The sequence below is a fragment of the Oncorhynchus gorbuscha genome, linkage group LG07 (assembly GCF_021184085.1).
Source record: "Oncorhynchus gorbuscha isolate QuinsamMale2020 ecotype Even-year linkage group LG07, OgorEven_v1.0, whole genome shotgun sequence".
Lineage (NCBI taxonomy): Eukaryota > Metazoa > Chordata > Actinopteri > Salmoniformes > Salmonidae > Oncorhynchus > Oncorhynchus gorbuscha.
The window spans coordinates 711,549-739,193 of NC_060179.1; the positions used below are offsets into that span (position 1 = coordinate 711,549).

The 27,645-nt window shown below is 41.2% G+C and overlaps 1 protein-coding gene across 1 annotated transcript; it reads right to left on the reverse strand.

The window, feature by feature from the left end:
- Positions 1 to 255: 255 nt before the first annotated feature.
- On the reverse strand, positions 256 to 24,267 carry sec22c (SEC22 homolog C, vesicle trafficking protein). The gene is made up of 6 exons (XM_046357688.1): positions 24,080 to 24,267; positions 18,711 to 18,922; positions 16,014 to 16,177; positions 14,022 to 14,043; positions 8,806 to 8,941; positions 256 to 2,521 (listed from the first exon to the last, which is right to left on the reverse strand). Exons 2-6 carry the CDS (start codon positions 18,890 to 18,892, stop codon positions 2,255 to 2,257), a joined length of 771 nt encoding a protein of 256 aa, XP_046213644.1. The 5' UTR covers positions 18,893 to 18,922; positions 24,080 to 24,267; the 3' UTR covers positions 256 to 2,254.
- Positions 24,268 to 27,645: the final 3,378 nt, after the last annotated feature.

Sequence of the window (27,645 nt, forward strand, 5' to 3'; positions counted from 1 at the left end):
TTCTTCTATTAGCTACATACTGGATAAACGAGGTAAAGGTGTTCTTCTATTAGCTACATACTGGATAAACGAGGTAAAGGTGTTCTTCAGTTCACTACATGCTGGATAACGAGGTGAAGGTGTTCTGTTAGCTACATGCTGGATGTTGTTCATAACAAAGCACTGCAGTTTATAAATAAGACAGGATTTGAACATGGTTTGATTTGAAATGTCATCATACTTTAGAACGTTTATGGCAACAATCAACATCATTCATTTGGTCAAACAGATTACTGCACCTTTCAGACAGTGGTTTATTTTACTTTAGAAAATACAAACCACACAATAGGTAAACCATGTGTTAATACAGGCATCTCTAATTAGTTTCAGTTATGAAAGACACACAACACTTTGAAAAGGAGGGCCTGAATGTTACCCCTTGTAGACTGAAACGTTAACACGCTCGCTCCCCCACTTCAATTGACAATTTAAGTAAACTGTAAAGGACTCCTTGACATTAAAGCAGCCATCATTACACAGAACAAAGCTCAATTATACAAAAAATTAATTCAACATATTGGTTTATCAGTTACAGCAGCTTAACCTGGGGGGGGGGGGGGGGGGTCTTCCTGCAACCCCCACATTGTTCCCTCAACCAGATGAGTTCAGTAGTTAACACTAAACAAGCCAACCGTAGTGCAAACTCACTGGCCTTGGATCTAAAACTATTGGACATTCCGTTACCAGTGCTCAGGTGCTTGAGGAACACATATCTACACATCACCAAGATCTGTTCATTTCAGTAGAGCGGGTATGAATCTTCAATTCACAATTTGTATTCAAACTGTCTCTCAATCATAGGAAAAGCAGTAAATAGTTTCTTCCAAATGTGTCTTTCTGCTGAAATTAATTATATTTCTTATTTACCTGATTACTATACAAGCTGTAAAAACATGAACAGGGCCCTTAGACTAGACATGAGAAATATTGCAGACTGGAAGGAGCCCAAATCACATCTATATATTTTTTTAAATTTAACTAGGCAAGTCAGTTAAGAACAAATTCTTATTTACAATGACAGCCTACCACCGGCCAAACCCGGACGACGCTGGGCCAATTGTGCGCCGCCCTATGGGTCTCCCAATCACGGCCGGTTGTGATACAGCCTGGAATCAAACCAGGGTCTGTAGTGACGCCTCTAGCACTGAGATGCAGTGCCTTAGACCGCTGCACTACTCAGAAGCCCCAAAAGCATAAATCGATCGATCTATCGTTTTAGGACTACAAAAAGCAACATACACTGTCACTACATTATTACAAAATCTATTATAACTACACAATATAAAACGTTTCTGTATTCATTTTAACTTATGATTTCCATATGTTTTAGATATAAGAAAAAAAAATGAAACTACAACCATCGTTACCAAGCAACATACTATTACAGCCTTCTTGAACAACAAATTAGATACATTATATTGATAATATAATACCTTACTTAGCCATGTAAAGTATAAAACCATGATCTAAAAAACATATATTAACTCCTCAATACTGACCACTATGAAGAGCAATAACACCTGGTGTTGTGGTTGTAAAACTAGAGGGATATGGCAAGCACCTCCTGCTTGGCAAGCACCTCCTGCTTGGGAAGCTTTCTGCATAAACTACAGAACATACTTTGGTGAGACATTTTGATTGGTCAATTCTACAGAATGCAAAAGAAAGCAATAAAGCAAATTGAATTGAAAGCACAGTACATTTCCTATGAGACTAGCTGCATTTAGACCCTGGAGAATCAGACTGGTAGTTGATTATCACTTACTGAGCTACAGCAGTGGTCTGATTGGACAGTGAGTGTTCTTTATGTCACTGATGATGTCATCTCAATTACCTCGTCCAATGTAGACCTACTGTCTGACTGGCTATAGTCTAATGCCACAGGGGTGCCCTTTAATTAGACAGTCAGTATTACAAATTCATATCATTCAAGTAATTTGTTCAAAACTATTGTCTTCATCTGGAATTCATTTCTAAAAGACGATTTGAGGACCATCCAACACCACCCACCCTGGTTAGGGCCTCCACTACTCCTCAAACCTGCCTGGGACGCTACGTAAACGCAGTGCAAATAAACATGGAAATAAAGCAACAAATTATCCTTATACACACAAAACAATGTAATATCCCACTGGACATGATAGGAGACGTCTGTCTGGGTTGGATCCCCTTAGCCTACTGCGATGGTGCTACGCACTAACTGGTCCCCCCTCTTTCAGACCCCGCAGTCATTGGTTCTGTCGTGTAGTTTCCGGTTGAGGGTGAGGAGGGTGACGAGGACAGCCACCGCCAGGTGGAACAGCAGCTGCCAGACGTTCCTCAGACCAAACAGGAAGCAGTTACAGACCACAACCACACTCAGCAGTGTCAGGGACTTGACCCTCTTCAGAGAAGAGTGGAACAGATACAGGTGACACTGACCGACACAGCACAGGAACGCCAGCAGAAACGCCACCACGTTCCAGATTCCTTCATAATCATCCTGGAGCAAACAGGACATAAGAACCATAGAACAGTGTTCACATTGACAGACAGTGGGTCTTTATGAGCGGACTACAACATTGGCAGCATATAAGACATGATCAGCCAAGTTGAATTAGACATCTCTAAATAGAATAATGTACCTGGAAGGTGTCTGCTTTCTGTTTAATAGAATAGTGTACCTGGAAGGTGTCTGCTTTCTGTTTAATAGAATAGTGTACCTGGAAGGTGTCTTCTATGTGTTTAATAGAATAGTGTACCTGGAAGGTGTACTCTATGTGTTTAATAGAATAGTGTACCTGGAAGGTGTCTGCTTTCTGTTTAATAGAATAGTGTACCTGGAAGGTGTACTCTATCTGTTTAATAGAATAGTGTACCTGGAAGGTGTCTGCTTTCTGTTTAATAGAATAGTGTACCTGGAAGGTGTACTCTGTGTTTAATAGAATAGTGTACCTGGAAGGTGTACTCTATGTGTTTAATAGAATAGTGTACCTGGAAGGTGTACTCTATGTGTTTAATAGAATAGTGTACCTGGAAGGTGTACTCTATGTGTTTAATAGAATAGTGTACCTGGAAGGTGTCTTCTATGTGTTTAATAGAATAGTGTACCTGGAAGGTGTCTTCTATGTGTTTAATAGAATAGTGTACCTGGAAGGTGTCTTCTATGTGTTTAATAGAATAGTGTACCTGGAAGGTGTACTCTATGTGTTTAATAGAATAGTGTACCTGGAAGGTGTACTCTATGTGTTTAATAGAATAGTGTACCTGGAAGGTGTCTTCTATGTGTTTAATAGAATAGTGTACCTGGAAGGTGTCTGCTTTCTGTTTAATAGAATAGTGTACCTGGAAGGTGTCTTCTATGTGTTTAATAGAATAGTGTACCTGGAAGGTGTACCTGGAAGGTGTACTGTCTATGTGTTTAATAGAATAGTGTACCTGGAAGGTGTCTTCTATGTGTTTAATAGAATAGTGTACCTGGAAGGTGTCTTCTATGTGTTTAATAGAATAGTGTACCTGGAAGGTGTACTTCTATGTGTTTAATAGAATAGTGTACCTGGAAGGTGTCTCTATGTGTTTAATAGAATAGTGTACCTGGAAGGTGTAATGGTTTAATAGAATAGTGTACCTGGAAGGTGTCTTCTGTTTTAATAGAATAGTGTACCTGGAAGGTGTCTTCTATGTGTTTAATAGAATAGTGTACCTGGAAGGTGTACTGCTATCTGTTTAATAGAATAGTGTACCTGGAAGGTGTCTTCTATGTGTTTAATAGAATAGTGTACCTGGAAGGTGTACTGGAAGGTGTACTATGTGTTTAATAGAATAGTGTACCTGGAAGGTGTACTCTATGTGTTTAATAGAATAGTGTACCTGGAAGGTGTCTTCTATGTGTTTACTGCTTTCTGTTTAATAGAATAGTGTACCTGGAAGGTGTACTCTATGTGTTTAATAGAATAGTGTACCTGGAAGGTGTACTGGAAGGTGTCTATGTGTTTAATAGAATAGTGTACCTGGAAGGTGTCTGCTATGTGTTTAATAGAATAGTGTACCTGGAAGGTGTACTCTATGTGTTTAATAGAATAGTGTACCTGGAAGGTGTACTCTATGTGTTTAATAGAATAGTGTACCTGGAAGGTGTCTTCTATGTGTTTAATAGAATAGTGTACCTGGAAGGTGTCTGCTTTCTGTTTAATAGAATAGTGTACCTGGAAGGTGTACTCTATGTGTTTAATAGAATAGTGTACCTGGAAGGTGTACTCTATGTGTTTAATAGAATAGTGTACCTGGAAGGTGTCTGCTTTCTGTTTAATAGAATAGTGTACCTGGAAGGTGTCTTCTATGTGTTTAATAGAATAGTATACCTGGAAGGTGTACTCTATGTGTTTAATAGAATAGTGTACCTGGAAGGTGTCTTCTATGTGTTTAATAGAATAGTGTACCTGGAAGGTGTCTTCTATGTGTTTAATAGAATAGTGTACCTGGAAGGTGTCTTCTATGTGTTTAATAGAATAGTGTACCTGGAAGGTGTCTTCTATGTGTTTAATAGAATAGTGTACCTGGAAGGTGTACTCTATGTGTTTAATAGAATAGTGTACCTGGAAGGTGTCTTCTATGTGTTTAATAGAATAGTGTACCTGGAAGGTGTCTTTCTATGTGTTTAATAGAATAGTGTACCTGGAAGGTGTCTGCTTGTGTTTAATAGAATAGTGTACCTGGAAGGTGTACTCTATGTGTTTAATAGAATAGTAGTCTGGAAGGTGTACTATGTGTTTAATAGAATAGTGTACCTGGAAGGTGTACTCTATGTGTTTAATAGAATAGTGTACCTGGAAGGTGTACTCTATGTGTTTAATAGAATAGTGTACCTGGAAGGTGTGTGTTTAATAGAATAGTGTACCTGGAAGGTGTTTTTAATAGAATAGTGTACCTGGAAGGTGTACTCTATGTGTTTAATAGAATAGTGTACCTGGAAGGTGTACTCTAGAATAGTGTTTAATAGAATAGTGTACCTGGAAGGTGTACTCTATGTGTTTATGTGTTTAATAGAATAGTGTACCTGGAAGGTGTACTCTATGTGTTTAATAGAATAGTGTTGGAAGGTGTAATAATAGAATAGTGTACCTGGAAGGTGTCTTCTATGGTTTAATAGAATAGTACCTGGAAGGTGTACTCTATGTGTTTAATAGAATAGTGTACCTGGAAGGTGTACTCTATGTGTTTAATAGAATAGTGTACCTGGAAGGTGTACTCTATGTGTTTAATAGAATAGTGTACCTGGAAGGTGTTTAAATAGAATAGTGTACCTGGAAGGTGTACTCTATGTGTTTAATAGAATAGTGTACCTGGAAGGTGTACTCTATTTAATAGAATAGTTTAATAGAATAGTGTACCTGGAAGGTGTAATAGAATAGTGTACCTGGAAGGTGTCTATGTGTTTAATAGAATAGTGTACCTGGAAGGTGTACTCTATGTGTTTAATAGAATAGTGTACCTGGAAGGTGTAGTGTTTAATAGAATAGTACCTGGAAGGTGTACTTTAATAGAATAGTGTACCTGTGTTTAATAGAATAGTGTACCTGGAATGGAATTGTCTTAATAGTGTACTCTATGTGTTTAATAGAATAGTGTACCTGGAAGGTGTACTCTATGTGTTTAATGGAAGAATAGTAGTGTACCTGGAAGGTGTCTTCTATGTGTTTAATAGAATAGTGTACCTGGAAGGTGTACTCTATGTGTTTAATAGAATAGTGTACCTGGAAGGTGTAATGTGTTTAATAGAATAGTGTACCTGGAAGGTGTCTTCTATGTGTTTAATAGAATAGTGTACCTGGAAGGTGTCTTCTATGTGTTTAATAGAATAGTGTACCTGGAAGGTGTCTGTGTTTAATAGAATAGTGTACCTGGAAGGTGTCTTCTATGTGTTTAATAGAATAGTGTACCTGGAAGGTGTCTTCTATGTGTTTAATAGAATAGTGTACTGGAAGGTGTGTTTAATAGAATAGTGTACCTGGAAGGTGTCTTCTATGTGTTTAATAGAATAGTGTACCTGGAAGGTGTACTCTAATAGAATAGTTTAATAGAATAGAATAGTGTACCTGGAAGGTGTCTGCCTGGAAGGTGTCTGTTTTAATAGAATAGTGTACCTGGAAGGTGTACTCTATGTGTTTAATAGAATAGTGTACCTGGAAGGTGTACTCTATGTGTTTAATAGAATAGTGTACCTGGAAGGTGTCTTCTATGTGTTTAATAGAATAGTGTACCTGGAAGGTGTACTCTATGTGTTTAATAGAATAGTGTACCTGGAAGGTGTACTCTATGTGTTTAATAGAATAGTGTACCTGGAAGGTGTACTCTATGTGTTTAATAGAATAGTGTACCTGGAAGTGTTTAATAGTAGTGTACTGGAAGGTGTACTATGTGTTTAATAGAATAGTGTACCTGGAAGGTGTACTCTATGTGTTTAATAGAATAGTGTACCTGGAAGGTGTACTCTATGTGTTTAATAGAATAGTGTACCTGGAAGGTGTCTTCTATGTGTTTAATAGATTAGTGTACCTGGAAGGTGTACTATGTGTTTAATAGAATAGTGTACCTGGAAGGTGTACTCTATGTGTTTAATAGAATAGTGTACCTGGAAGGTGTCTGCTTTCTGTTTAATAGAATAGTGTACCTGGAAGGTGTACTCTATGTGTTTAATAGAATAGTGTACCTGGAAGGTGTACTCTATGTGTTTAATATAATAGTGTATCTGGAAGGTGTCTGCTTTCTGTTTAATATAATAGTGTACCTGGAAGGTGTCTTCTATGTGTTTAATAGAATAGTGTACCTGGAAGGTGTAATAGAATAGTGTACCTGGAAGGTGTCTTCTATGTGTTTAATAGAATAGTGTACCTGGAAGGTGTACTTCTGGAAGGTGTGTTTAATAGAATAGTGTACCTGGAAGGTGTCTTCTATGTGTTTAATAGAATAGTGTACCTGGAAGGTGTACTCTATGTGTTTAATAGAATAGTGTACCTGGAAGGTGTCTTCTATGTGTTTAATAGAATAGTGTACCTGGAAGGTGTACTCTATGTGTTTAATAGAATAGTGTACCTGGAAGGTGTACTTCTATGTGTTTAATAGAATAGTGTACCTGGAAGGTGTACTCTATGTGTTTAATAGAATGTATACCATGACTGTGTTTAATAGAATAGTGTACCTGGAAGGTGTCTTCTATGTGTTTAATAGAATAGTGTACCTGGAAGGTGTCTGCTTTCTGTTTAATAGAAATGGTATGGATGTCTTCTATTATTTATTATTATATTATGGAAGGTGTCTTCTATGTACTCTATGTGTTTAATAGAATAGTGTACCTGGAAGGTGTCTTCTATGTGTTTAATAGAATAGTGTACCTGGAAGGTGTACTCTATGTGTTTAATAGAATAGTGTACCTGGAAGGTGTCTTGTACTATGTGTTTAATAGAATAGTGTACCTGGAAGGTGTCTTCTATGTGTTTAATAGAATAGTGTGTACCTGGAAGAATAGTGTACTGGAAGGTGTACTATGTGTTTAATAGAATAGTGTACCTGGAAGGTGTACTCTATGTGTTTAATAGTGTTTAATAGAATAGTGTACCTGGAAGGTGTACTCTATGTGTTTAATAGAATAGTGTACCTGGAAGGTGTCTTCTATGTGTTTAATAGAATAGTGTACCTGGAAGGTGTCTGCTTTCTGTTTAATAGAATAGTGTACCTGGAAGGTGTCTTCTATGTGTTTAATAGAATAGTGTACCTGGAAGGTGTCTGTGTTTAATAGAATAGTGTACCTGGAAGGTGTCTGTTTAATAGAATAGTGTACCTGGAAGGTGTACTCTGTGTTTAATAGAATAGTGTACCTGGAAGGTGTACTCTGTGTTTAATAGAATAGTGTACCTGGAAGGTGTACTCTATGTGTTTAATAGAATAGTGTACCTGGAAGGTGTCTTCTATGTGTTTAATAGATTAGTGTACCTGGAAGGTGTACTCTATGTGTTTAATAGAATAGTGTACCTGGAAGGTGTACTCTATGTGTTTAATAGAATAGTGTACCTGGAAGGTGTCTGCTTTGTGTTTAATAGAATAGTGTACCTGGAAGGTGTACCTGGAAGGTGTACTATGTGTTTAATAGAATAGTGTACCTGGAAGGTGTACTCTATGTGTTTAATATAATAAGTGTATCTGTGTTTAATAGGTGTACTGGAAGGTGTCTCTGTTTAATATAATAATGTACCTGGAAGGTGTACTCTATGTGTTTAATAGAATAGTGTACCTGGAAGGTGTCTTCTATGTGTTTAATATAATAGTGTACCTGGAAGGTGTCTTCTATGTGTTTAATATAATAGTGTACCTGGAAGGTGTACTCTGTGTTTAATAGAATAGTGTACCTGGAAGGTGTCTTCTATGTGTTTAATGTTTAATAGAATAGTGTACCTGGAAGGTGTCTTCCTGGAAGGTGTGTTTTAATAGAATAGTGTACCTGGAAGGTGTACTCTGTGTTTAATAGAATAGTGTACCTGGAAGGTGTACTCTATGTGTTTAATAGAATAGTGTACCTGGAAGGACCACCCATACGTAGAATGTATGCACACATGACTGTAAGTCGCTTTGGATAAAAGCGTCTGCTAAAATGGCATATATTATTATTATTATTATATTATAGGTGTCTTCTATGCGTTTAATAGAATAGTGTACCTGGAAGGTGTCTTCTATGTGTTTAATAGAATAGTGTACCTGGAAGGTGTCTTCTATGTGTTTAATATAATAGTGTACCTGGAAGGTGTACTCTATGAGGTGAACTCCCCTGATGAGGTTCAGAGAAGAACACATGATGTTGAGGACCAGTGAGAGGATTCCTGGGGCGGTCACTGGCTCCAACCTCTGGTTCTGACCTGGAGGACCGATGCAACACAACACAGGATCAAGCAACGTTTAACTGAAGTAATACAAGCAACGTTTAACTGAAGTAATACAGTGCAGGACGTTTTCAGATCTCTGGTTCGAGGCAAATGGTCCTCCTCCTGCGGATTCTTTGTCTTCTATAATATAATATTCAGAAAGTTGTTCTGCAGTGGCCATTGGCTGACCCGTTGGTTCTAATACTCCACCAGACTATGCTGTTCTTATAGAGACTGAGGATCTGCAAAGGGCGGGTTTAATATAATATCAGATCCTCCTGTACCTCGGTCATATGACCTAATATCCAACTGCTGGACCACCCTTCTCTGGTTATACTGCTGCTGCAGCCAGGCTTCTAGTTATACTGCTGCTTATGCTGTTGTCTTCTATAATATAATATCTTCTAATTATACTGAATAGATATATTATAATATCTTCTAGTTATACTGCTACTGCAGCTATGCTGTTGTCTTCTATAATATAATATATTCTAATTATACTGCTATGCTGTTGTCTTATATAAATATAATATCTTCTAGTTATATAATATAATATCTTCTAATTATACTGCTGCTGCTATGCTGTTGTCTTATATAATATAATATAATATCTTCTAATTACACTGCTATGCTGTTTGTCTTCTATAATATAATATCTTCTAATTATACTGCTTCTAGTTATACTGCTACTGCTATGCTGTTGTCTTATACAGTATAATATAATATCTTCTAATTATACTGCTGCTGCATCTACAGTATAATATAATATCTTCTAATTATACTGCTGCAGCCAGACTATGCTGTTGTCTTATACAGTATAATATAATATCTTCTAATTATACTGCTTGTCCAGACTATGCTGTTGTCTTATACAGTATAATATAATATATTCTAATTATACTATGCTTATACTATAATATAATATCTTCTAATTATACTGCTGCTGTAGCCAGACTATGCTGTTGTCTTCTATAATATAATATCTTCTAATTATACTGCTACTGCAGCCAGACTATGCTGTTGTCTTATATATAATATAATATCTTCTAACTGCTACTTATGCTGTTGTCTTATACAGTATAATATAATATCTGCTGCTGCAGCCAGACTATGCTGTTGTCTTATACATGCTTGTCTTATCTTATACAGTATAATATAATATCTTCTAATTATACTGCTACTGCAGCCAGACTATGCTGTTGTCTTATATAATATAATATATTCTAATTATACTGCTACTGCAGCCAGGCTATGCTGTTGTCTTATATAATATAATATATTCTAATTATACTGCTACTGCAGCCAGGCTATGCTGTTGTCTTATACAGTATAATCTAATTATACTGCTACTGTATAATATATAATATCTTCTAATTATACTGCTACTGCTGTTGTCTTATACAGTATAATATAATATCTTCTAATTATACTGCTACTGCAGCCAGACTATGCTGTTGCAGCCAGACTATGCTGTTGTCTTATATAATATAATATAATATATTCTAATTATACTGTATGCTGTTGTCTTATATAATATAATATATTCTAATTATACTGCTACTGTAGCCAGGCTATGCTGTTGTCTTCTATAATATAATATCTTCTAATTATACTGCTACTGCAGCCAGTATACAGTATAATATAATATCTTCTAATTATACTGCTACTGCAGCCAGACTATGCTGTTGTCTTATATAATATAATATATTCTAATTATACTGCTTCTTATATAATATAATATATTCTAATTATACTGCTACTGTAGCTATGCTGTTGTCTTATATAATATAATATAATATATTCTAATTATACTGGCTATATAATATAATATCTTCTAATTATACTGCTACTGTAGCCAGACTATGCTGTTGTGTTATACAGTATAATATGGAGTTCCACGTGGAGTTCCAGGTCTCCGGTAGCCTCTGGAACTGCCAATCTGCGGTCAACAAGGCAGAGTTCATCTCAGCCTATGCCTCCCTCCAGTCCCTCGACTTCTTGGCACTGACGGAAACATGGATCACCACAGACAACACTGCTACTCCTACTGCTCTCTAATATAATATCTTCGTCCGCCCACGTGTTCTCGCACACCCTGGAACGAGAGCGTCTGGTCAGCGGGGTGGTGGCACCGGGATCCTCATCTCTCCCAAGTGGTCATCTCTTTCTCTCCCTTACCCATCTGTCTATCGCCTCCTTTGAATTCCATGCTGTCACAGTTACTAGCCCTTTCAAGCTTAACATCCTTATCATTTATCGCCCTCCAGGTTCCCTCGGAGAGTTCATCAATGAGCTTGATGCCTTGATAAGCTCCTTTCCTGAGGACGGCTCACCTCTCACAGTTCTGGGCGACTTTAACCTCCCCACGTCTACCTTTGACTCTTTCCTCTCTGCCTCCTTCTTTCCACTCCTCTCCTCTTTTGACCTCACCCTCTCACCTTCCCCCCCTACTCACAAGGCAGGCAATACGCTCGACCTCATCTTTACTAGATGCTGTTCTTCCACTAACCTCATTGCAACTCCCCTCCAAGTCTCCGACCACTGCCTTGTATCCTTTTCCCTCTCGCTCTCATCCAACACCTCCCACACTGCCCCTACTCGGATGGTATCACGCCGTCCCAACCTTCGCTCTCTCTCCCCTGCTACTCTCTCCTCTTCCATCCTATCATCTCTTCCCTCCGCTCAAACCTTCTCCCACCTATCTCCTGATTCTGCCTCCTCAACCCTCCTCTCCTCCCTCTCTGCATCCCTTGACTCTGTATGTCCCCTATCCTCCAGGCCGGCTCGGTCCTCCCCTCCCGCTCCGTGGCTCGATGACTCATTGCGAGCTCACAGAACAGGGCTCCGGGCAACCGAGCGGAAATGGAGGAAAACTCGCCTCCCTGCGGACCTGGCATCCTTTCACTCCCTCTCTACATTTTCCTCCTCTGTCTCTGCTGCTAAAGCCACTTTCTACCACGCTAAATTCCAAGCATCTGCCTCTAACCCTAGGAAGCTCTTTGCCACCTTCTCCTCCCTCCTGAATCCTCCTCCCCCTCCCCCCTCCTCCCTCTCTGCAGATGACTTCGTCAACCATTTTGAAAAGAAGGTCGACGACATCCGATCCTCGTTTGCTAAGTCAAACGACACCGCTGGTTCTGCTCACACTGCCCTACCCTGTGCTCTGACCTCTTTCTCCCCTCTCTCCAGATGAAATCTCGCGTCTTGTGACGGCCGGCCGCCCAACAACCTGCCCGCTTGACCCTATCCCCTCCTCTCTTCTCCAGACCATTTCCGGAGACCTTCTCCCTTACCTCACCTCGCTCATCAACTCATCCCTGACTGCTGGCTACGTCCCTTCCGTCTTCAAGAGAGCGAAAGTTGCACCCCTTCTGAAAAAACCTACACTCGATCCCTCCGATGTCAACAATTACAGACCAGTATCCCTTCTTTCTTTTCTCTCCAAAACTCTTGAACGTGCCGTCCTTGGCCAGCTCTCCCGCTATCTCTCTCTGAATGACCTTGTTGATCCAAATCAGTCAGGTTTCAAGACTAGTCATTCAACTGAGACTGCTCTCCTCTGTATCACGGAGGCGCTCCGCACTGCTAAAGCTAACTCTCTCTCCTCTGCTCTCCTCCTTCTAGATCTATCGGCTGCCTTCGATACTGTGAACCATCAGATCCTCCTCTCCACCCTCTCAGAGTTGGGCATCTCCGGCGCGGCCCACGCTTGGATTGCGTCCTACCTGACAGGTCGCTCCTACCAGGTGGCGTGGCGAGAATCTGTCTCCTCACCACGCGCTCTCACCACTGGTGTCCCCCAGGGCTCTGTTCTTGGCCCTCTCCTATTCTCGCTATACACCAAGTCACTTGGCTCTGTCATAACCTCACATGGTCTCTCTTATCATTGCTATGCAGACGACACACAATTAATCTTCTCCTTTCCCCCTTCTGATGACCAGGTGGCGAATCGCATCTCTGCATGTCTGGCAGACATATCAGTGTGGATGACGGATCACCACCTCAAGCTGAACCTCGGCAAGACGGAGCTGCTCTTCCTCCCGGGGAAGGACTGCCCGTTCCATGATCTCGCCATCACGGTTGACAACTCCATTGTGTCCTCCTCCCAGAGCGCCAAGAACCTTGGCGTGATCCTGGACAACACCCTGTCGTTCTCAACCAACATCAAGGCGGTGGCCCGTTCCTGTAGGTTCATGCTCTACAACATCCGCAGAGTACGACCCTGCCTCACACAGGAAGCGGCGCAGGTCCTAATCCAGGCACTTGTCATCTCCCGTCTGGATTACTGCAACTCGCTGTTGGCTGGGCTCCCTGCCTGTGCCATTAAACCCCTTCAACTCATCCAGAACGCCGCAGCCCGTCTGGTGTTCAACCTTCCCAAGTTCTCTCACGTCACCCCGCTCCTCAGTTCTCTCCACTGGCTTCCAGTTGAAGCTCGCATCCGCTACAAGACCATGGTGCTTGCCTACGGAGCTGTGAGGGGAATGGCACCTCAGTACCTCCAGGCTCTGATCAGGCCCTACACCCAAACAAGGGCACTGCGTTCATGCACCTCTGGCCTGCTCGCCTCCCTACCACTGAGGAAGTACAGCTCCCGCTCAGCCCAGTCAAAACTGTTCGCTGCCCTGGCCCCCCAATGGTGGAACAAACTCCCTCACGACGCCAGGACAGCGGAGTCAATCACCACCTTCCGGAGACACCTGAAACCCCACCTCTTTAAGGAATACCTAGGATAGGATAAGTAATCCCTCTCACCCCCCTTAAGTTTTAGATGCACTATTGTTAAGTGACTGTCCCACTGGATGTCATAAGGTGAATGCACCAATTTGTAAGTCGCTCTGGATAAGAGCGTCTGCTAAATGACTTAAATGTAATGTAAATGTAATATAATATCTTCTAATTATACTGCTGCTGCAGCCAGACTATGCTGTTGTCTAATATAATATATTCTAATTATACTGCTACTGCAGCCAGGCTATGCTGTTGTCTTATACAGTATAATATAATATCTTCTAATTATACTGCTACTGTAGCCAGACTATGCTGTTGTCTTATATAATATAATATAATATCTTCTAATTATACTGCTACTGTAGCCAGGCTATGCTGTTGTCTTATATAATATAATATCTTCTAATTATACTGCTACTGTAGCCAGACTATGCTGTTGTGTTATACAGTATAATATAATATCTTCTAATTATACTGCTACTGTAGCCAGACTATGCTGTTGTCTTATATAATATAATATCTTCTAATTATACTGCTACTGCAGCCAGACTATGCTGTTGTCTTATATAATATAATATAATATCTTCTAATTATACTGCTGCTGTAGCCAGACTATGCTGTTGTCTTATAGAATATAATATCTTCTAATTATACTGCTACTGCAGCCACTAGGCTTCCTGCTGGACTGTAGCACCAAGGCTCTAACCACTAGGCTTCCTGCTGGACTGTAGCACCAAGGCTCTAACCACTAGGCTACCTGCTGGACTGTAGCACCAAGGCTCTAACCACTAGGCTACCTGCCTGACTGTAGCACCAAGGCTCTAACCACTAGGCTACCTGCTGGACTGTAGCACCAAGGCTCTAACCCCTAGGCTACCTGCTGGACTGTAGCACCAAGGCTCTAACCACTAGGCTACCTGCTGGACTGTAGCACCAAGGCTCTAACCACTAGGCTTCCTGCTGGGCTGTAGCACCAAGGCTCTAACTACTAGGCTACCTGCTGGACTGTAGCACCAAGGCTCTAACTACTAGGCTACCTGCTGGACTGTAGCACCAAGGCTCTAACCACTAGGCTTCCTGCTGGACTGTAGCACCAAGGCTCTAACCACTAGGCTTCCTGCTGGACTGTAGCACCAAGGCTCTAACCACTAGGCTACCTGCTGGACTGTAGCACCAAGGCTCTAACCACTAGGCTACCTGCTGGACTGTAGCACCAAGGCTCTAACCACTAGGCTACCTGCTGGACTGTAGCACCAAGGCTCTAACCACTAGGCTACCTGCTGGATTGTAGCACCAAGGCTCTAACCACTAGGCTTCCTGCTGGACTGTAGCACCAAGGCTCTAACCACTAGGCTTCCTGCTGGACTGTAGCACCAAGGCTCTAACCACTAGGCTACCTGCTGGACTGTAGCACCAAGGCTCTAACCACTAGGCTTCCTGCTGGGCTGTAGCACCAAGGCTCTAACCACTAGGCTACCTGCTGGACTGTAGCACCAAGGCTCTAACCACTAGGCTTCCTGCTGGACTGTAGCACCAAGGCTCTAACCACTAGGCTTCCTGCTGGACTGTAGCACCAAGGCTCTAACCACTAGGCTACCTGCTGGACTGTAGCACCAAGGCTCTAACCACTAGGCTTCCTGCTGGACTGTAGCACCAAGGCTCCTGTCCAGGGGTAGGCAACCCTTGTTTTGATTTATCTAACCTGGAAGACCAGACGTGTTGAACTTAGGCAAACCCTGAATTGATCAAACAGCTCAGTTGGTCAGGTGTGGTGCCTAGTTGGAACCAAAATCCTGCAGCACTCCAGGAACAGGGTTGTCTACACCTGCTCTAGGGTCCTGTGGTACTACAGGAACAGGGTTGTCTACCCCTGCTCTAGGGTCCTGTGGTACTACAGGAACAGGGTTGTCTACCCCTGCTCTAGGGTCCTGTGGTACTACAGGAACAGGGTTGTCTACCCCTGCTCTAGGGTCCTGTGGTACTACAGGAACAGGGTTGTCTACCCCTGCTCTAGGGTCCTGTGGTACTACAGGAACAGGGTTGTCTACCCCTGCTCTAGGGTCCTGTGGTACTACAGGAACAGGGTTGTCTACCCCTGCTCTAGGGTCCTGTGGTACTACAGGAACAGGGTTGTCTACCCCTGCTCTAGGGTCCTGTGGTACTACAGGAACAGGGTTGTCTACACCTGCTCTAGGGTCCTGTGGTACTACAGGAACAGGGTTGTCTACACCTCCACACTTCTCAACCCTCCACCACCCCTATCCCTCTTCTCAAATCAAATTGTATTTGTCACATACACATGGTTAGCAGATGTTAGTGCGAGTGTAGCGAAATGCTTGTGCTTCTACATACCGAACTCCAGAAAGGGGTACGGCCTGGCTGCCAGGGCAACCTTGGCGCTGTCCATATGAGCTGTGAACTCCCAGCGCAGGTCCTCTAGAAAACAGAAGGCCATGGCTGCAGGGAGCCTGGCGTCACATACGCTCATGTAGGATACGCCCTCACTGGAGAGGAAACTAGAGGGAGGAGGAAAGGAGGGGAGTTGGGGGGGGTAGTGAACAAACAGCTGGGCACAGCTTGCCCACAGTATGCAGCAGGACAGTTTCTGAATCCTTTCAAAATGTGGAGACTGGTTTCTGATCTGTTTAACCAATTAACCAACGTCTGCGCAACTTTCTCTTTCCAATGTCCTTACTCTCTGTTGAGGTACAGTGCCTTCAGAAAGTATTCACACCCCTAGACTTAAACACATTTTGTGTTACAGCCTGAATTTAAAATGGATTACATTGAGATTGTGTGTAGGCCAGTGACCACACACACCATAATGTCAACGTGGAATTATGTTTTTAGAAATAAAAAATTAAAATCCGAAATCCCACATTTCACTGAGTACCACTCTTGATATTTTCAAGCATGTGGCTGCATTGTTATTCGCCTTTCAGCAGGACAATAACCTAAAGTACAAAGCCAAATCTACACTGGAGTAGTTCCTGAGTGGTCTAGTTAAAGTTTGGACTGAAATCAGCTTTAAAATCTATGGCAGGACTGAAAAATGGCTGTCGAGCAATGATCATCTACCAACTTGCCAGAGCTTAAATCATTTTAACAATAATGTGCAAATATTGTACAAATCTAGGTGTGGCTTACCCAGAAATACAGCTTTAAATCACTGCCAAAGGTGATTCTAACATGTATTGACTCATACAGAAATCCAATTTACAGAAGTATTCACACCCCTGGGTCAATACTTTGTAGAAGCACCTTTCGTAACAACTACAGCCGTGAGTCTTTGGGAAAGTCTATGACATTTCCACACATGGATTGTGCAACATTTACCTATTAACCTTTTCAAGATTCTTCAAGCTCCGTCAAACTGTTTGTTGATCATGTCTAGACATCTAATTGCAGGTCTTGACGGTACTCAGTAATGTGTTGTATTGGATTTGACAGATATTTTTTACAGTATTACTTTACTGCCTCGTTGCAAACAGGATGCATGTTTTGGAATATTTGTTATTCTGTACAGACTTCCTTCTTTTCACTCTGTCAATTAGGTTAGTATTGTGGAGTAACTACAATGTTTATCCATCCTCCATTTTATCCCATCACAGCTATTAAACTCGGTTTTAAAAGTCACCATTGGCCTCATTGTGAAGTTAGGAAGGACGTCTATCTTTGTAGTGACTGGGCGTATCGATTCACAATCCAAAGTGTAAATAATAACTTCACCATGCTCAAAAGGATATCCAAAGTCTGGTTTGTTGTTGTTTATTTTACCCATCTACCAATAGGTGCCCTTATTTGCAGGGCATTGGAACATCTCCCTGGTCTTTGTGGTTGAATCTGTATGTAATTTAATGCTCGACTGAGGGACATTACAGATAATTATTTGTCTGGAGTACAAAGGTGAGAGTCATTCAAAAGTCATGTTAAACACTATTATTACACACAAAGTGAGTCCATGCAACTTATGAAGCATATTTTTACTCCTGAACTTGAGGCTTGCCATAACATTGGGGTTGAATAATTTTTCATTCAAGACATTTCAGATTTTAATTAATTGTCCCCCAAAAATGTAAAAACATAGTTCCACTGACATTATGGGGTAAAAACATAGTTCCACTGACATTATGGGGTATAAACATAGTTCCACTGACATTATGGGGTATAAACATAGTTCCACTGACATTATGGGGTATAAACATAGTTCCACTGACATTATGGGGTATAAACATAGTTCCACTGACATTATGGGGTATAAACATAGTTCCACTGACATTATGGGGTATAAACATAGTTCCACTGACATTATGGGGTATAAACATAGTTCCACTGACATTATGGGGTATAAACATAGTTCCACTGACATTATGGGGTATAAACATAGTTCCACTGACATTATGGGGTAAAAACATAGTTCCACTGACATTATGGGGTAAAAACATAGTTCCACTGACATTATGGGGTATTGTGTGAAGGCCAGTGACCAAACAATCTCAATATAAATCATTTTAAATTCAGGTTGTAACAAAATGTTGTAAAAGTTATGGGTGTGAATACTTTCTGAAGTGTGTGTGTCCTTAATATGTATATATACATCCATCTATCTCTCTCTCTACACACATCCATCTATCTCTCTCTACACACATCCATCTATCTCTCTCTCTACACACATCCATCTCTCTACACACATCCATCTCTCTACACACATCCATCTCTCCACACACATCCATCTCTCCACACACATCCATCTCTACACACACATCCATCTCTACACACATCCATCTCTACACACACATCCATCTCTACACACATCCATCTCTACACACACATCCATCTCTACACATCTATCTCTACAAATCTATCTCTCCAAATCTCTACACATCTCTCTCCCTACACACATCTATCTCTCTACACACATCTATACACATAGATATATACACACACATTTATACTTGTACACACACACACACACATCTATACTTACACACATGCATCTATACTTACAAACCAGGTATAGTATATACTATAAAAAAATATATATCTTACCATATATTGAGGTCATGGCCCTTGACCACCCCTCTGTCAGGGAACAGGCTGAGGGCCTTGGAGATGGTCCGTAGCTGCTGCTTCCTCTCCTGCAGCTCTGGGTTGTGTTGGAAGTCAGTGGAGGCTGAGAGAGGCAGACCATCCCTGACCCGCACCACCAGGGTAAACAGGATCAGAGACATGGTCCACACAGGCCACTGGGTTCACATAGCCTGCAACGACATCACAGGAAAACATTTAGCACAGCGCAATACAAAATACAGAGGACAGGGCAGGCCAGGAGACTCAGAGACTCCATTACAACTGAGACACATCTGGTATGAAGTCAGTACCGCAGTCAGGGGTGTATTCATTAGGAACCAAACATGGAGGGACTTACATAAATCTGTCCAACTAACGCTCAGTAGTAGTAGGCTAACGGTTAGCTGCTAGCCAGTTGTCAGTCACTAGGTGGTATATCAGCTTAGTAGTAGTAGGCTAACGGTTAGCTGCTAGCCAGTTGTCAGTCACTAGGTGGTATATCAGCTCAGTAGTAATAGGCTAACGGTTAGCTGCTAGCCAGTTGTCAGTCACTAGGTGGTATATCAGCTCAGTAGTAATAGGCTAACGGTTAGCTGCTAGCCAGTTGTCAGTCACTAGGTGGTATATCAGCTCAGTAGTAATAGGCTAACGGTTAGCTGCTAGCCAGTTGTCAGTCACTAGGTGGTATATCAGCTCAGTAGTAATAGGCTAACGATTAGCTGCTAGCCAGTTGTCAGTCACTAGGTGGTATATCAGCTCAGTAGTAATAGGCTAACGGTTAGCTGCTAGCCAGTTGTCAGTCACTAGGTGGTATATCAGCTCAGTAGTAGTAGACTAACGGTTAGCTGCTAGCCAGTTGTCAGTCACTAGGTGGTATATCAGCTCAGTAGTAGTAGACTAACGGTTAGCTGCTAGCCAGTTGTCAGTCACTAGGTGGTATATCAGCTCAGTAGTAATAGGCTAAAACGGTTAGCTGCTAGCCAGTTGTCAGTCACTAGGTGGTATATCAGCTCAGTAGTAGTAGGCTAACGGTTAGCTGCTTGCCAGTTGTCAGTCACTAGGTGGTATATCAGCTCAGTAGTAATAGGCTAACAGTTAGCTGCTAACAGTTAGCTAGCCAGTTGTCAGTCACTAGGTGGTGCATCAGCTCAGTAGTAGGCTAACTGTTAGCTAGCTAGTGTAATATGGCAGAATGATTGGCAAACAGGGCTCATGATGGTTTCAACATGTTTTCTTTTACAAGGTGGTGCTGATGATTAAGGCAAGGCGTCTCGGCCTCTCTATGGACTCATTTTTACATTTTTTTAACACCCGTAACTGCCATTTCCTGTGATGGAGTCTTAAATGAACAAAAACAAGGGAAATCCCTGTAATCTTCCTTGCTTGTTGACCTAATTTAGCTAACTAACAGTAAGGACATCTAAGGTTCAGTATAATTATGTCTACATTCCAAAGTGCTGATAGAACGTTCAGGTTTCTATGATGTGAAGCATGCACACAATGAAAACACATGCACACAATGAAAACACATGCACACAATGAAAACACATGCACACAATGAAAACACATGCACACATTGAAAACACATGCACACAATGAAAACACATGCACACCTGCCAAGCTCATGCACGTGTTTTAGGGTTGGGCGGTATCCAGATTTTCCTATCGTTATACCATGCCGCTCTCAGCTCGGGATTGGAAAAAAAGCCCATTGAGCATCGATTACCAGAATGCTAACAAAATTAGCACAAGTAATAGCAAATGTCCATGGAGGCTGCTAACTAAATACTCTAAAGAGCGCAAACAGAAAAGAAAATGGAAACATTTTTCTTTCACCTTGATTAACCAGGTAAACTAGTTGAGAACAAGTTCTCATTTACAACTGCGACCTGGCCAAGATAAAGCAAAGCAGTGCAACAAACAACAGAGTTACACATTGGATAAACAAGTGGGAAAAAAGAGTCTATATACAGTGTGTGCAAATGGTGTGAGGTGGTAAGGCAATAAATAGGCCATAGTAGCGAAGTAATTACAATTTAGCAGATTAACACTGGAGTGATAGATGAGCAGATGATGATAACAAACATGGAGATAATTATCTATAACATTTTTCTTAGCACATGCCCCCAAGTTTAGTCTCCATAGTAGAGGAACACTTGTCACCTCTGAAACAGGGCCAATCACAAGTATTGGCGTTTTAGACACGGTTCCTAATCAACACTAAAAGCAAAATCATTTTGAAAACATAAAAACAAAAACAACGATCATGTCAACACAGACCGCAAACTGGCTACACAATGCTTAAGTAGGCTACCGTAGTAATCTAACCGCTGTTCAGTAGGCTACAGGGAATCTGAACACTGTTCACTAGTGTTTCAGCCTATGTAAAAGGTGCCCATTGTATTTCTCTGCAGTGCTAACATCATTTCAGATTTTCGAAATGTATAAAATCTCAAATCTAGTTCAAAGGCATTTTGGAAGCATTGCTTCTATAGCTAATACCGGACACTCATTCATTCTCCATCGCCCAGTCTTCTAAACTCACGACTCCATTTAATGCGAAGATGTTTATATTTATTTTTGATTATACTTTGTAATGCTTTTTGTGACGTGGATCATAATTACAGTTACAGTCTGAGGTTGCGTGATCCTTGTAATGTTACGGGAAAAATACAACTAATGGCAAGCAGAATTAAATGCATATCTCACTGCACAAATGTGACCAGTTATTTTTCATATGTGCATTTAATTTCATTCACTAGCAAATGCGAGTGAACTGCTGGCACTTTAGAGCCCACTGAATGTCCATCTAATGTTCTCTAATGTTAGCTCGAAACAAATGTGTTTACTTTTCCACAACACATGGAGTCAAAAAGGGATTTGTCCATGTGTTTACCTGACAGCTGGCAGTCGGCAAATTCAGCATCACAACAAACAGGACGAGGGGCAGAAAACATATGTCTGTGTGCTGAAGTTCGAGAATCGGGATGTTAAGATTTACTCAGTGGATTTATTATTTAATTTTTTTTTATATATATATATATATATATATATATATATATATATATAAGCATGCCCTTTTCATTTCTGCGTACTTTTAACATGGATCTCGTACCTACATACATGGACAGAGAATTACATAGCTGGTATGCTAAATACATGCATGTTGGCAGGTCTGCTGCTCGCTTAACCCTTGAAGCCAGCCGCACCAATGTGTCAGAGGAAAGCGCTGGACCAATTGTCTCCCGGTCACGGCCAGCTGTGACACAGCCTGGAGTAAAACCCAGGACTGTAGTTTTGTTTATTTATTTCACCTTTATTTAACCAGATAAGCCAGTTGAACAAGTTCTCATTGACAACTGCGACCTGGCCAAGATAAAGTAAAGCAGTGCAACAAAAACAGAGTTACGCAGCGACGCCTCAAACAAATTGACACAGTGCCTTAGACCGCTGCGCCACACCGGAGGCAGCTAGCTGCATGTCTAAACAAAAGACTCCCATATGCATGTAGCCATTTCACCTTCTGTATCCTGTGCATGTGACAAATAAACATAGATTTTCTATAGTGTGTGTTTACCAGATACTTGAAGAACAACATGACCAGCACCAAAGTCAGATGCAGATTATATTTTATTTATGTATTATATTAAAATAAATGTGTTCATTCAATATTGTTGTAATTGTCATTATTACAAATATGTATATATTTTTTAATTTAAGAAAGAAATATATATAGATTTAAAATTGTCCGATTAATCGGTATCTGCTTTTTTTGGTCCCCCAATAATCGCTATTGATTATTAAAAATCAGTCGACCTCTACAACAGACATGTCAATAGACAAGGTATAAAGCAGCCTTCAGTCTTGAAATAATTGGTTTAGTACACCACCCTACTCTGTTTAACATGTTAAAGAGATGGGAGGGGCTAACAGGCTGACTACACCGCTCGCGTCGCAAAATACATTTACAAATCTACATTATTCAATTATTGCACGCGCCAACGAGCGTCTGTGATGCCAATGCCTAAAATAGAAGTCAGTTCTATTTGTGACGCAGATGCGCTGCAAGTCCTGCCTCTCCAATCTCCTCATTGGTTATACCCACGTGAGTGACTGAAAGACAAACAAGGTCGGTGGCGGTAATTGCACCTAATTTATGAAAGTTGCCAATCGCAATATAAAGTCAAGAGAAGAAAAAGCCTGGAAGGAAGAGAGATGACTAGTAACGATTCAGTTGAACATTTTGTGTGTGGATTAATTGGCGGAGTAGAGAACTGCTCGCTCCAGAATGCACTCTCCTGCCAATTTGTGCAAATTCATTATTATTGCATAACTTCATTGTGCGAATTGTTTACATTTGATTGTTAGTTAGAGCGTTGGACTTGTAACCGGAAGGTTGCGAGTTCAAACCCCCGAGCTGACAAGGTACAAATCTGTCGTTCTGCGCCTGAACAGGCAGTTAACCCACAGTTCCCAGGCAGTCATTGAAAATAAGAATATGTTCTTAACTGACTTGCCTGGTTAAATAAAGGTAAAATTAAATATCAATTCCTCATTACATATCACTAGTTCATTTACAGCTACTACATAGGGAGTGTCTATGTATGGAAAATACGTTTAAAATATTAGAGAAATAGATTGGTTGCATGAACAGATGACTTTCGATAGTTTTGTTGTTGTACGGGACAGCCCTAGTGTGGACAAAGAGCCCTCCAATAGGTTTACCAAAACATTCAGGTGCCATTTTCTCAAAAGTGAGGTTACAAGTTGATCAACTTTCAAAGCATAATTGTTTTCCCATTGTTCCTCAATTGCAGTGTATGATAGCATTTTCTAGTCTCTACTTTTATCAAATGTAAAAAAAAACACCACTTCAAATGTTGCTACATAAGACTGAAACGAGGAGATCCGTCACATCTTATCTGCAAAAAGACCTACTGCACCGACCACCGGTAAATTAAAAAATAATTGTATGTCAACATTCTGGCTTGTAGAGGTCGTCTGAGGAAACTTTCCTGATCCAAACGCTCATTTATGCCCGACGTTGAATCCAATACAACTCAACGTCTCCAGGCGAAGGTTTGCTGCAAACAAATGGCTACACTAGTTAGATGGCTGAATGCACGTTTCATTGCCACAACCAGTGAAATATGAGTCTAAAAGTAGCAATGTGTTCAGCAGCAAGCCTGACTTTCAGTAAGAGTGATCGACTTTAGATGCACGGGTCTCCATAATTATCTTAGGAATACATATCACACAAATAAACGCACTGTGGCGAACATAAACATTGCTTGTTGCAAACGTGGCTGGCTAATAACGTTAGCAGCTAGCTACTATGTGTACCTTACCTTAACATTCTTCCGTACATTTTGTTTATCTCAAATTGTTGTGATACCAACATGTGAATGAAAGTAGACACTTTTAGTTGTGTTTTGCTAATTACTGTACATGTAATTTATAGTAGACTGTTGTCCAATACTTTGAAAGACCCACTAGCTTTCTTAATATTTTGCTAAGCATTATGGGTAAAGATGAAAACAAATCTCTTTCCGGGTTCCGCGCTTCTTCTTCTTTTTTTAAAGAAACAGTAGCTCAATAAACTTTACAGTAAGGGTTGGAACTTCCCAGAGTTTCCCAAACTCGGCCCTGTGTCCCCTCTAACAGTACACAGCTGATTTAAATGACCAACTCATCATCATGCTTTGATTATTTGAATCAGCTGTGTAGTGCTACCTTTTCTACCGATCTGTGTGCCAGTTATGATCCATTTCAATAATAACGTTTTCGTTTCTCAAAGTCATTGTCATGTTGTTAATCATAAAAATCAGAAGTAAAAAAGTATAAAATTCAAAAAGGAAAAATGTAACTATGGCAAGAGCACTAGCCTCTGCCATAAGGACACAAATGGCATATATTATTATTATTATTATTATTATTATTATTATTATTATTATTATATATTATATTATATATATTATTATTATTATTATATTATACATTGATACACTGTGGTCCATTGGCGGCTAAAGAAATTAATGTTAAACTCAGAGATGCAGCAGTAGGCCTCTAACTTCCATCCTCGACTAAGTGAAATGCATAGGCCTAAAGCCGACAAATACAAACATTAGAAAATATCATGATAAATTCTGGTTCTTTCAATCACAAGCTCTCTAGTTGTAGTTGAAAATTCATGACTATGGTTGATTTTCCAGTATCCAGACTGTTCTCCCTGAAGTATTGAGACAGAAAACATAGGGTTAATTAATAGACTTGTGTAAACAGAATAAAGCCTGAGCTCAGGTGAACGAACAGAGCTGGATAAACAAAGAGTTAACCGTTGGACATGTAAAAACAGAACTTAAGCAGAATCCATGGGAGTGTACAGACTGGGTCAACATGGAGTTAATCACTAGACATGTGAAACAGAACTTAGGCAGAAAATGTGTACTTTAGTTAATTCATGCAGGCACCACACGCCATATGTCTGTAATAAAAACATATGCTTGAACTAATCAAGTATTATTAGGAAAGTATATATGTAAGAAATGTATTATTTTTTGTATTAACACTATGGCGCCGCCATTATAATCTAAACAGGTTTTTTAAATTGTACCTTTATTTAACTAGGAAAGTCAGTTAAGAACAAATTCTTATTTTCAATGACAGCCTAGGAACAGTGGGTTAACTGCCTGTTCAGGGCAGAACGACAGATTTGTACCTTGTCAGCTCGGGGATTTGAACTTGCAACCTTCCGGTTACCAGCCCAACGCTCGAACAACTAGGCTACCCTGCTGCCCCAATGTGGGCGTTAACAAGCAAGAATTGGGACAAGAAGATAATGGTGGCGAGATGCCAAGGGGTGTTACTCATCTACATAGAGGGGAGGGACCATGTGTGTTATCTGAAGGTGGAAGCCTATAGAGGCCAAGGGGTGTTACTCATCTACATAGAGGGGAGGGACCATGTGTGTTATCTGAAGGTGGAAACCTATAGAGGCCAAGGGGTGTTACTCATCTACATAGAGGGGAGGGACCATGTGTGTTATCTGAAGGTGGAAACCTATAGAGGCCAAGGGGTGTTACTCATCTACATAGAGGGGAAGGATTGTGTGTGTTATCTGAAGGTGGAAACCTATAGAGGCCAAGGGGTGTTACTCATCTACATAGAGGGGAGGGACCTTGTGTGTTATCTGAAGGTGGAAACCTATAGAGGCCAAGGGGTGTTACTCATCTACATAGAGGGGAGGGACCATGTGTGTTATCTGAAGGTGGAAACCTATAGAGGCCAAGGGGTGTTACTCATCTACATAGAGGGGAGGGACCGTGTGTGTTATCTGAAGGTGGAAACCTATAGAGGCCAAGGGGTGTTACTCATCTACATAGAGGGGAAGGATCGTGTGTGTTATCTGAAGGTGGAAACCTATAGAGGCCAAGGGGTGTTACTCATCTACATAGAGGGGAGGGACCATGTGTGTTATCTGAAGGTGGAAACCTATAGAGGCCAAGGGGTGTTACTCATCTACATAGAGGGGAGGGACCATGTGTGTTATCTGAAGGTGGAAACCTATAGAGGCCAAGGGGTGTTACTCATCTACATAGAGGGGAGGGACCATGTGTGTTATCTGAAGGTGGAAGCCTATAGAGGCCAAGGGGTGTTACTCATCTACATAGAGGGGAGGGACCATGTGTGTTATCTGAAGGTGGAAACCTATAGAGGCCAAGGGGTGTTACTCATCTACATAGAGGGAGGGACCATGTGTGTTATCTGAAGGTGGAAACCTATAGAGGCCAAGGGGTGTTACTCATCTACATAGAGGGGAGGGACCATGTGTGTTATCTGAAGGTGGAAACCTATAGAGGCCAAGGGGTGTTACTCATCTACATAGAGGGGAGGGATCATGTGTGTTATCTGAAGGTGGAAACCTATAGAGGCCAAGGGGTGTTACTCATCCACATAGAGGGGAGGGACCATGTGTGTTATCTGAAGGTGGAAACCTATAGAGGCCAAGGGGTGTTACTCATCCACATAGAGGGGAGGGACCATGTGTGTTATCTGAAGGTGGAAACCTATAGAGGCCAAGGGGTGTTACTCATCTACATAGAGGGGAGGGACCATGTGTGTTATCTGAAGGTGGAAACCTATAGAGGCCAAGGGGTGTTACTCATCTACATAGAGGGGAGGGACCATGTGTGTTATCTGAAGGTGGAAACCTATAGAGGCCAAGGGGTGTTACTCATCTACATAGAGGGGAGGGACCATGTGTGTTATCTGAAGGTGGAAACCTATAGAGGCCAAGGGGTGTTACTCATCTACATAGAGGGGAGGGACCATGTGTGTTATCTGAAGGTGGAAACCTATAGAGGCCAAGGGGTGTTACTCATCTACATAGAGGGAGGGATCATGTGTGTTATCTGAAGGTGGAAACCTATAGAGGCCAAGGGGTGTTACTCATCCACATAGAGGGGAGGGATCATGTGTGTTATCTGAAGGTGGAAACCTATAGAGGCCAAGGGGTGTTACTCATCTACATAGAGGGGAGGGATCATGTGTGTTATCTGAAGGTGGAAACCTATAGAGGCCAAGGGGTGTTACTCATCTACATAGAGGGGAGGGACCATGTGTGTTATCTGAAGGTGGAAACCTATAGAGGCCAAGGGGTGTTACTCATCTACATAGAGGGGAGGGACCATGTGTGTTATCTGAAGGTGGAAACCTATAGAGGCCAAGGGGTGTTACTCATCTACATAGAGGGGAGGGACCATGTGTGTTATCTGAAGGTGGAAGCCTATAGAGGCCAAGGGGTGTTACTCATCTACATAGAGGGGAGGGACCATGTGTGTTATCTGAAGGTGGAAACCTATAGAGGCCAAGGGGTGTTACTCATCTACATAGAGGGGAGGGACCATGTGTGTTA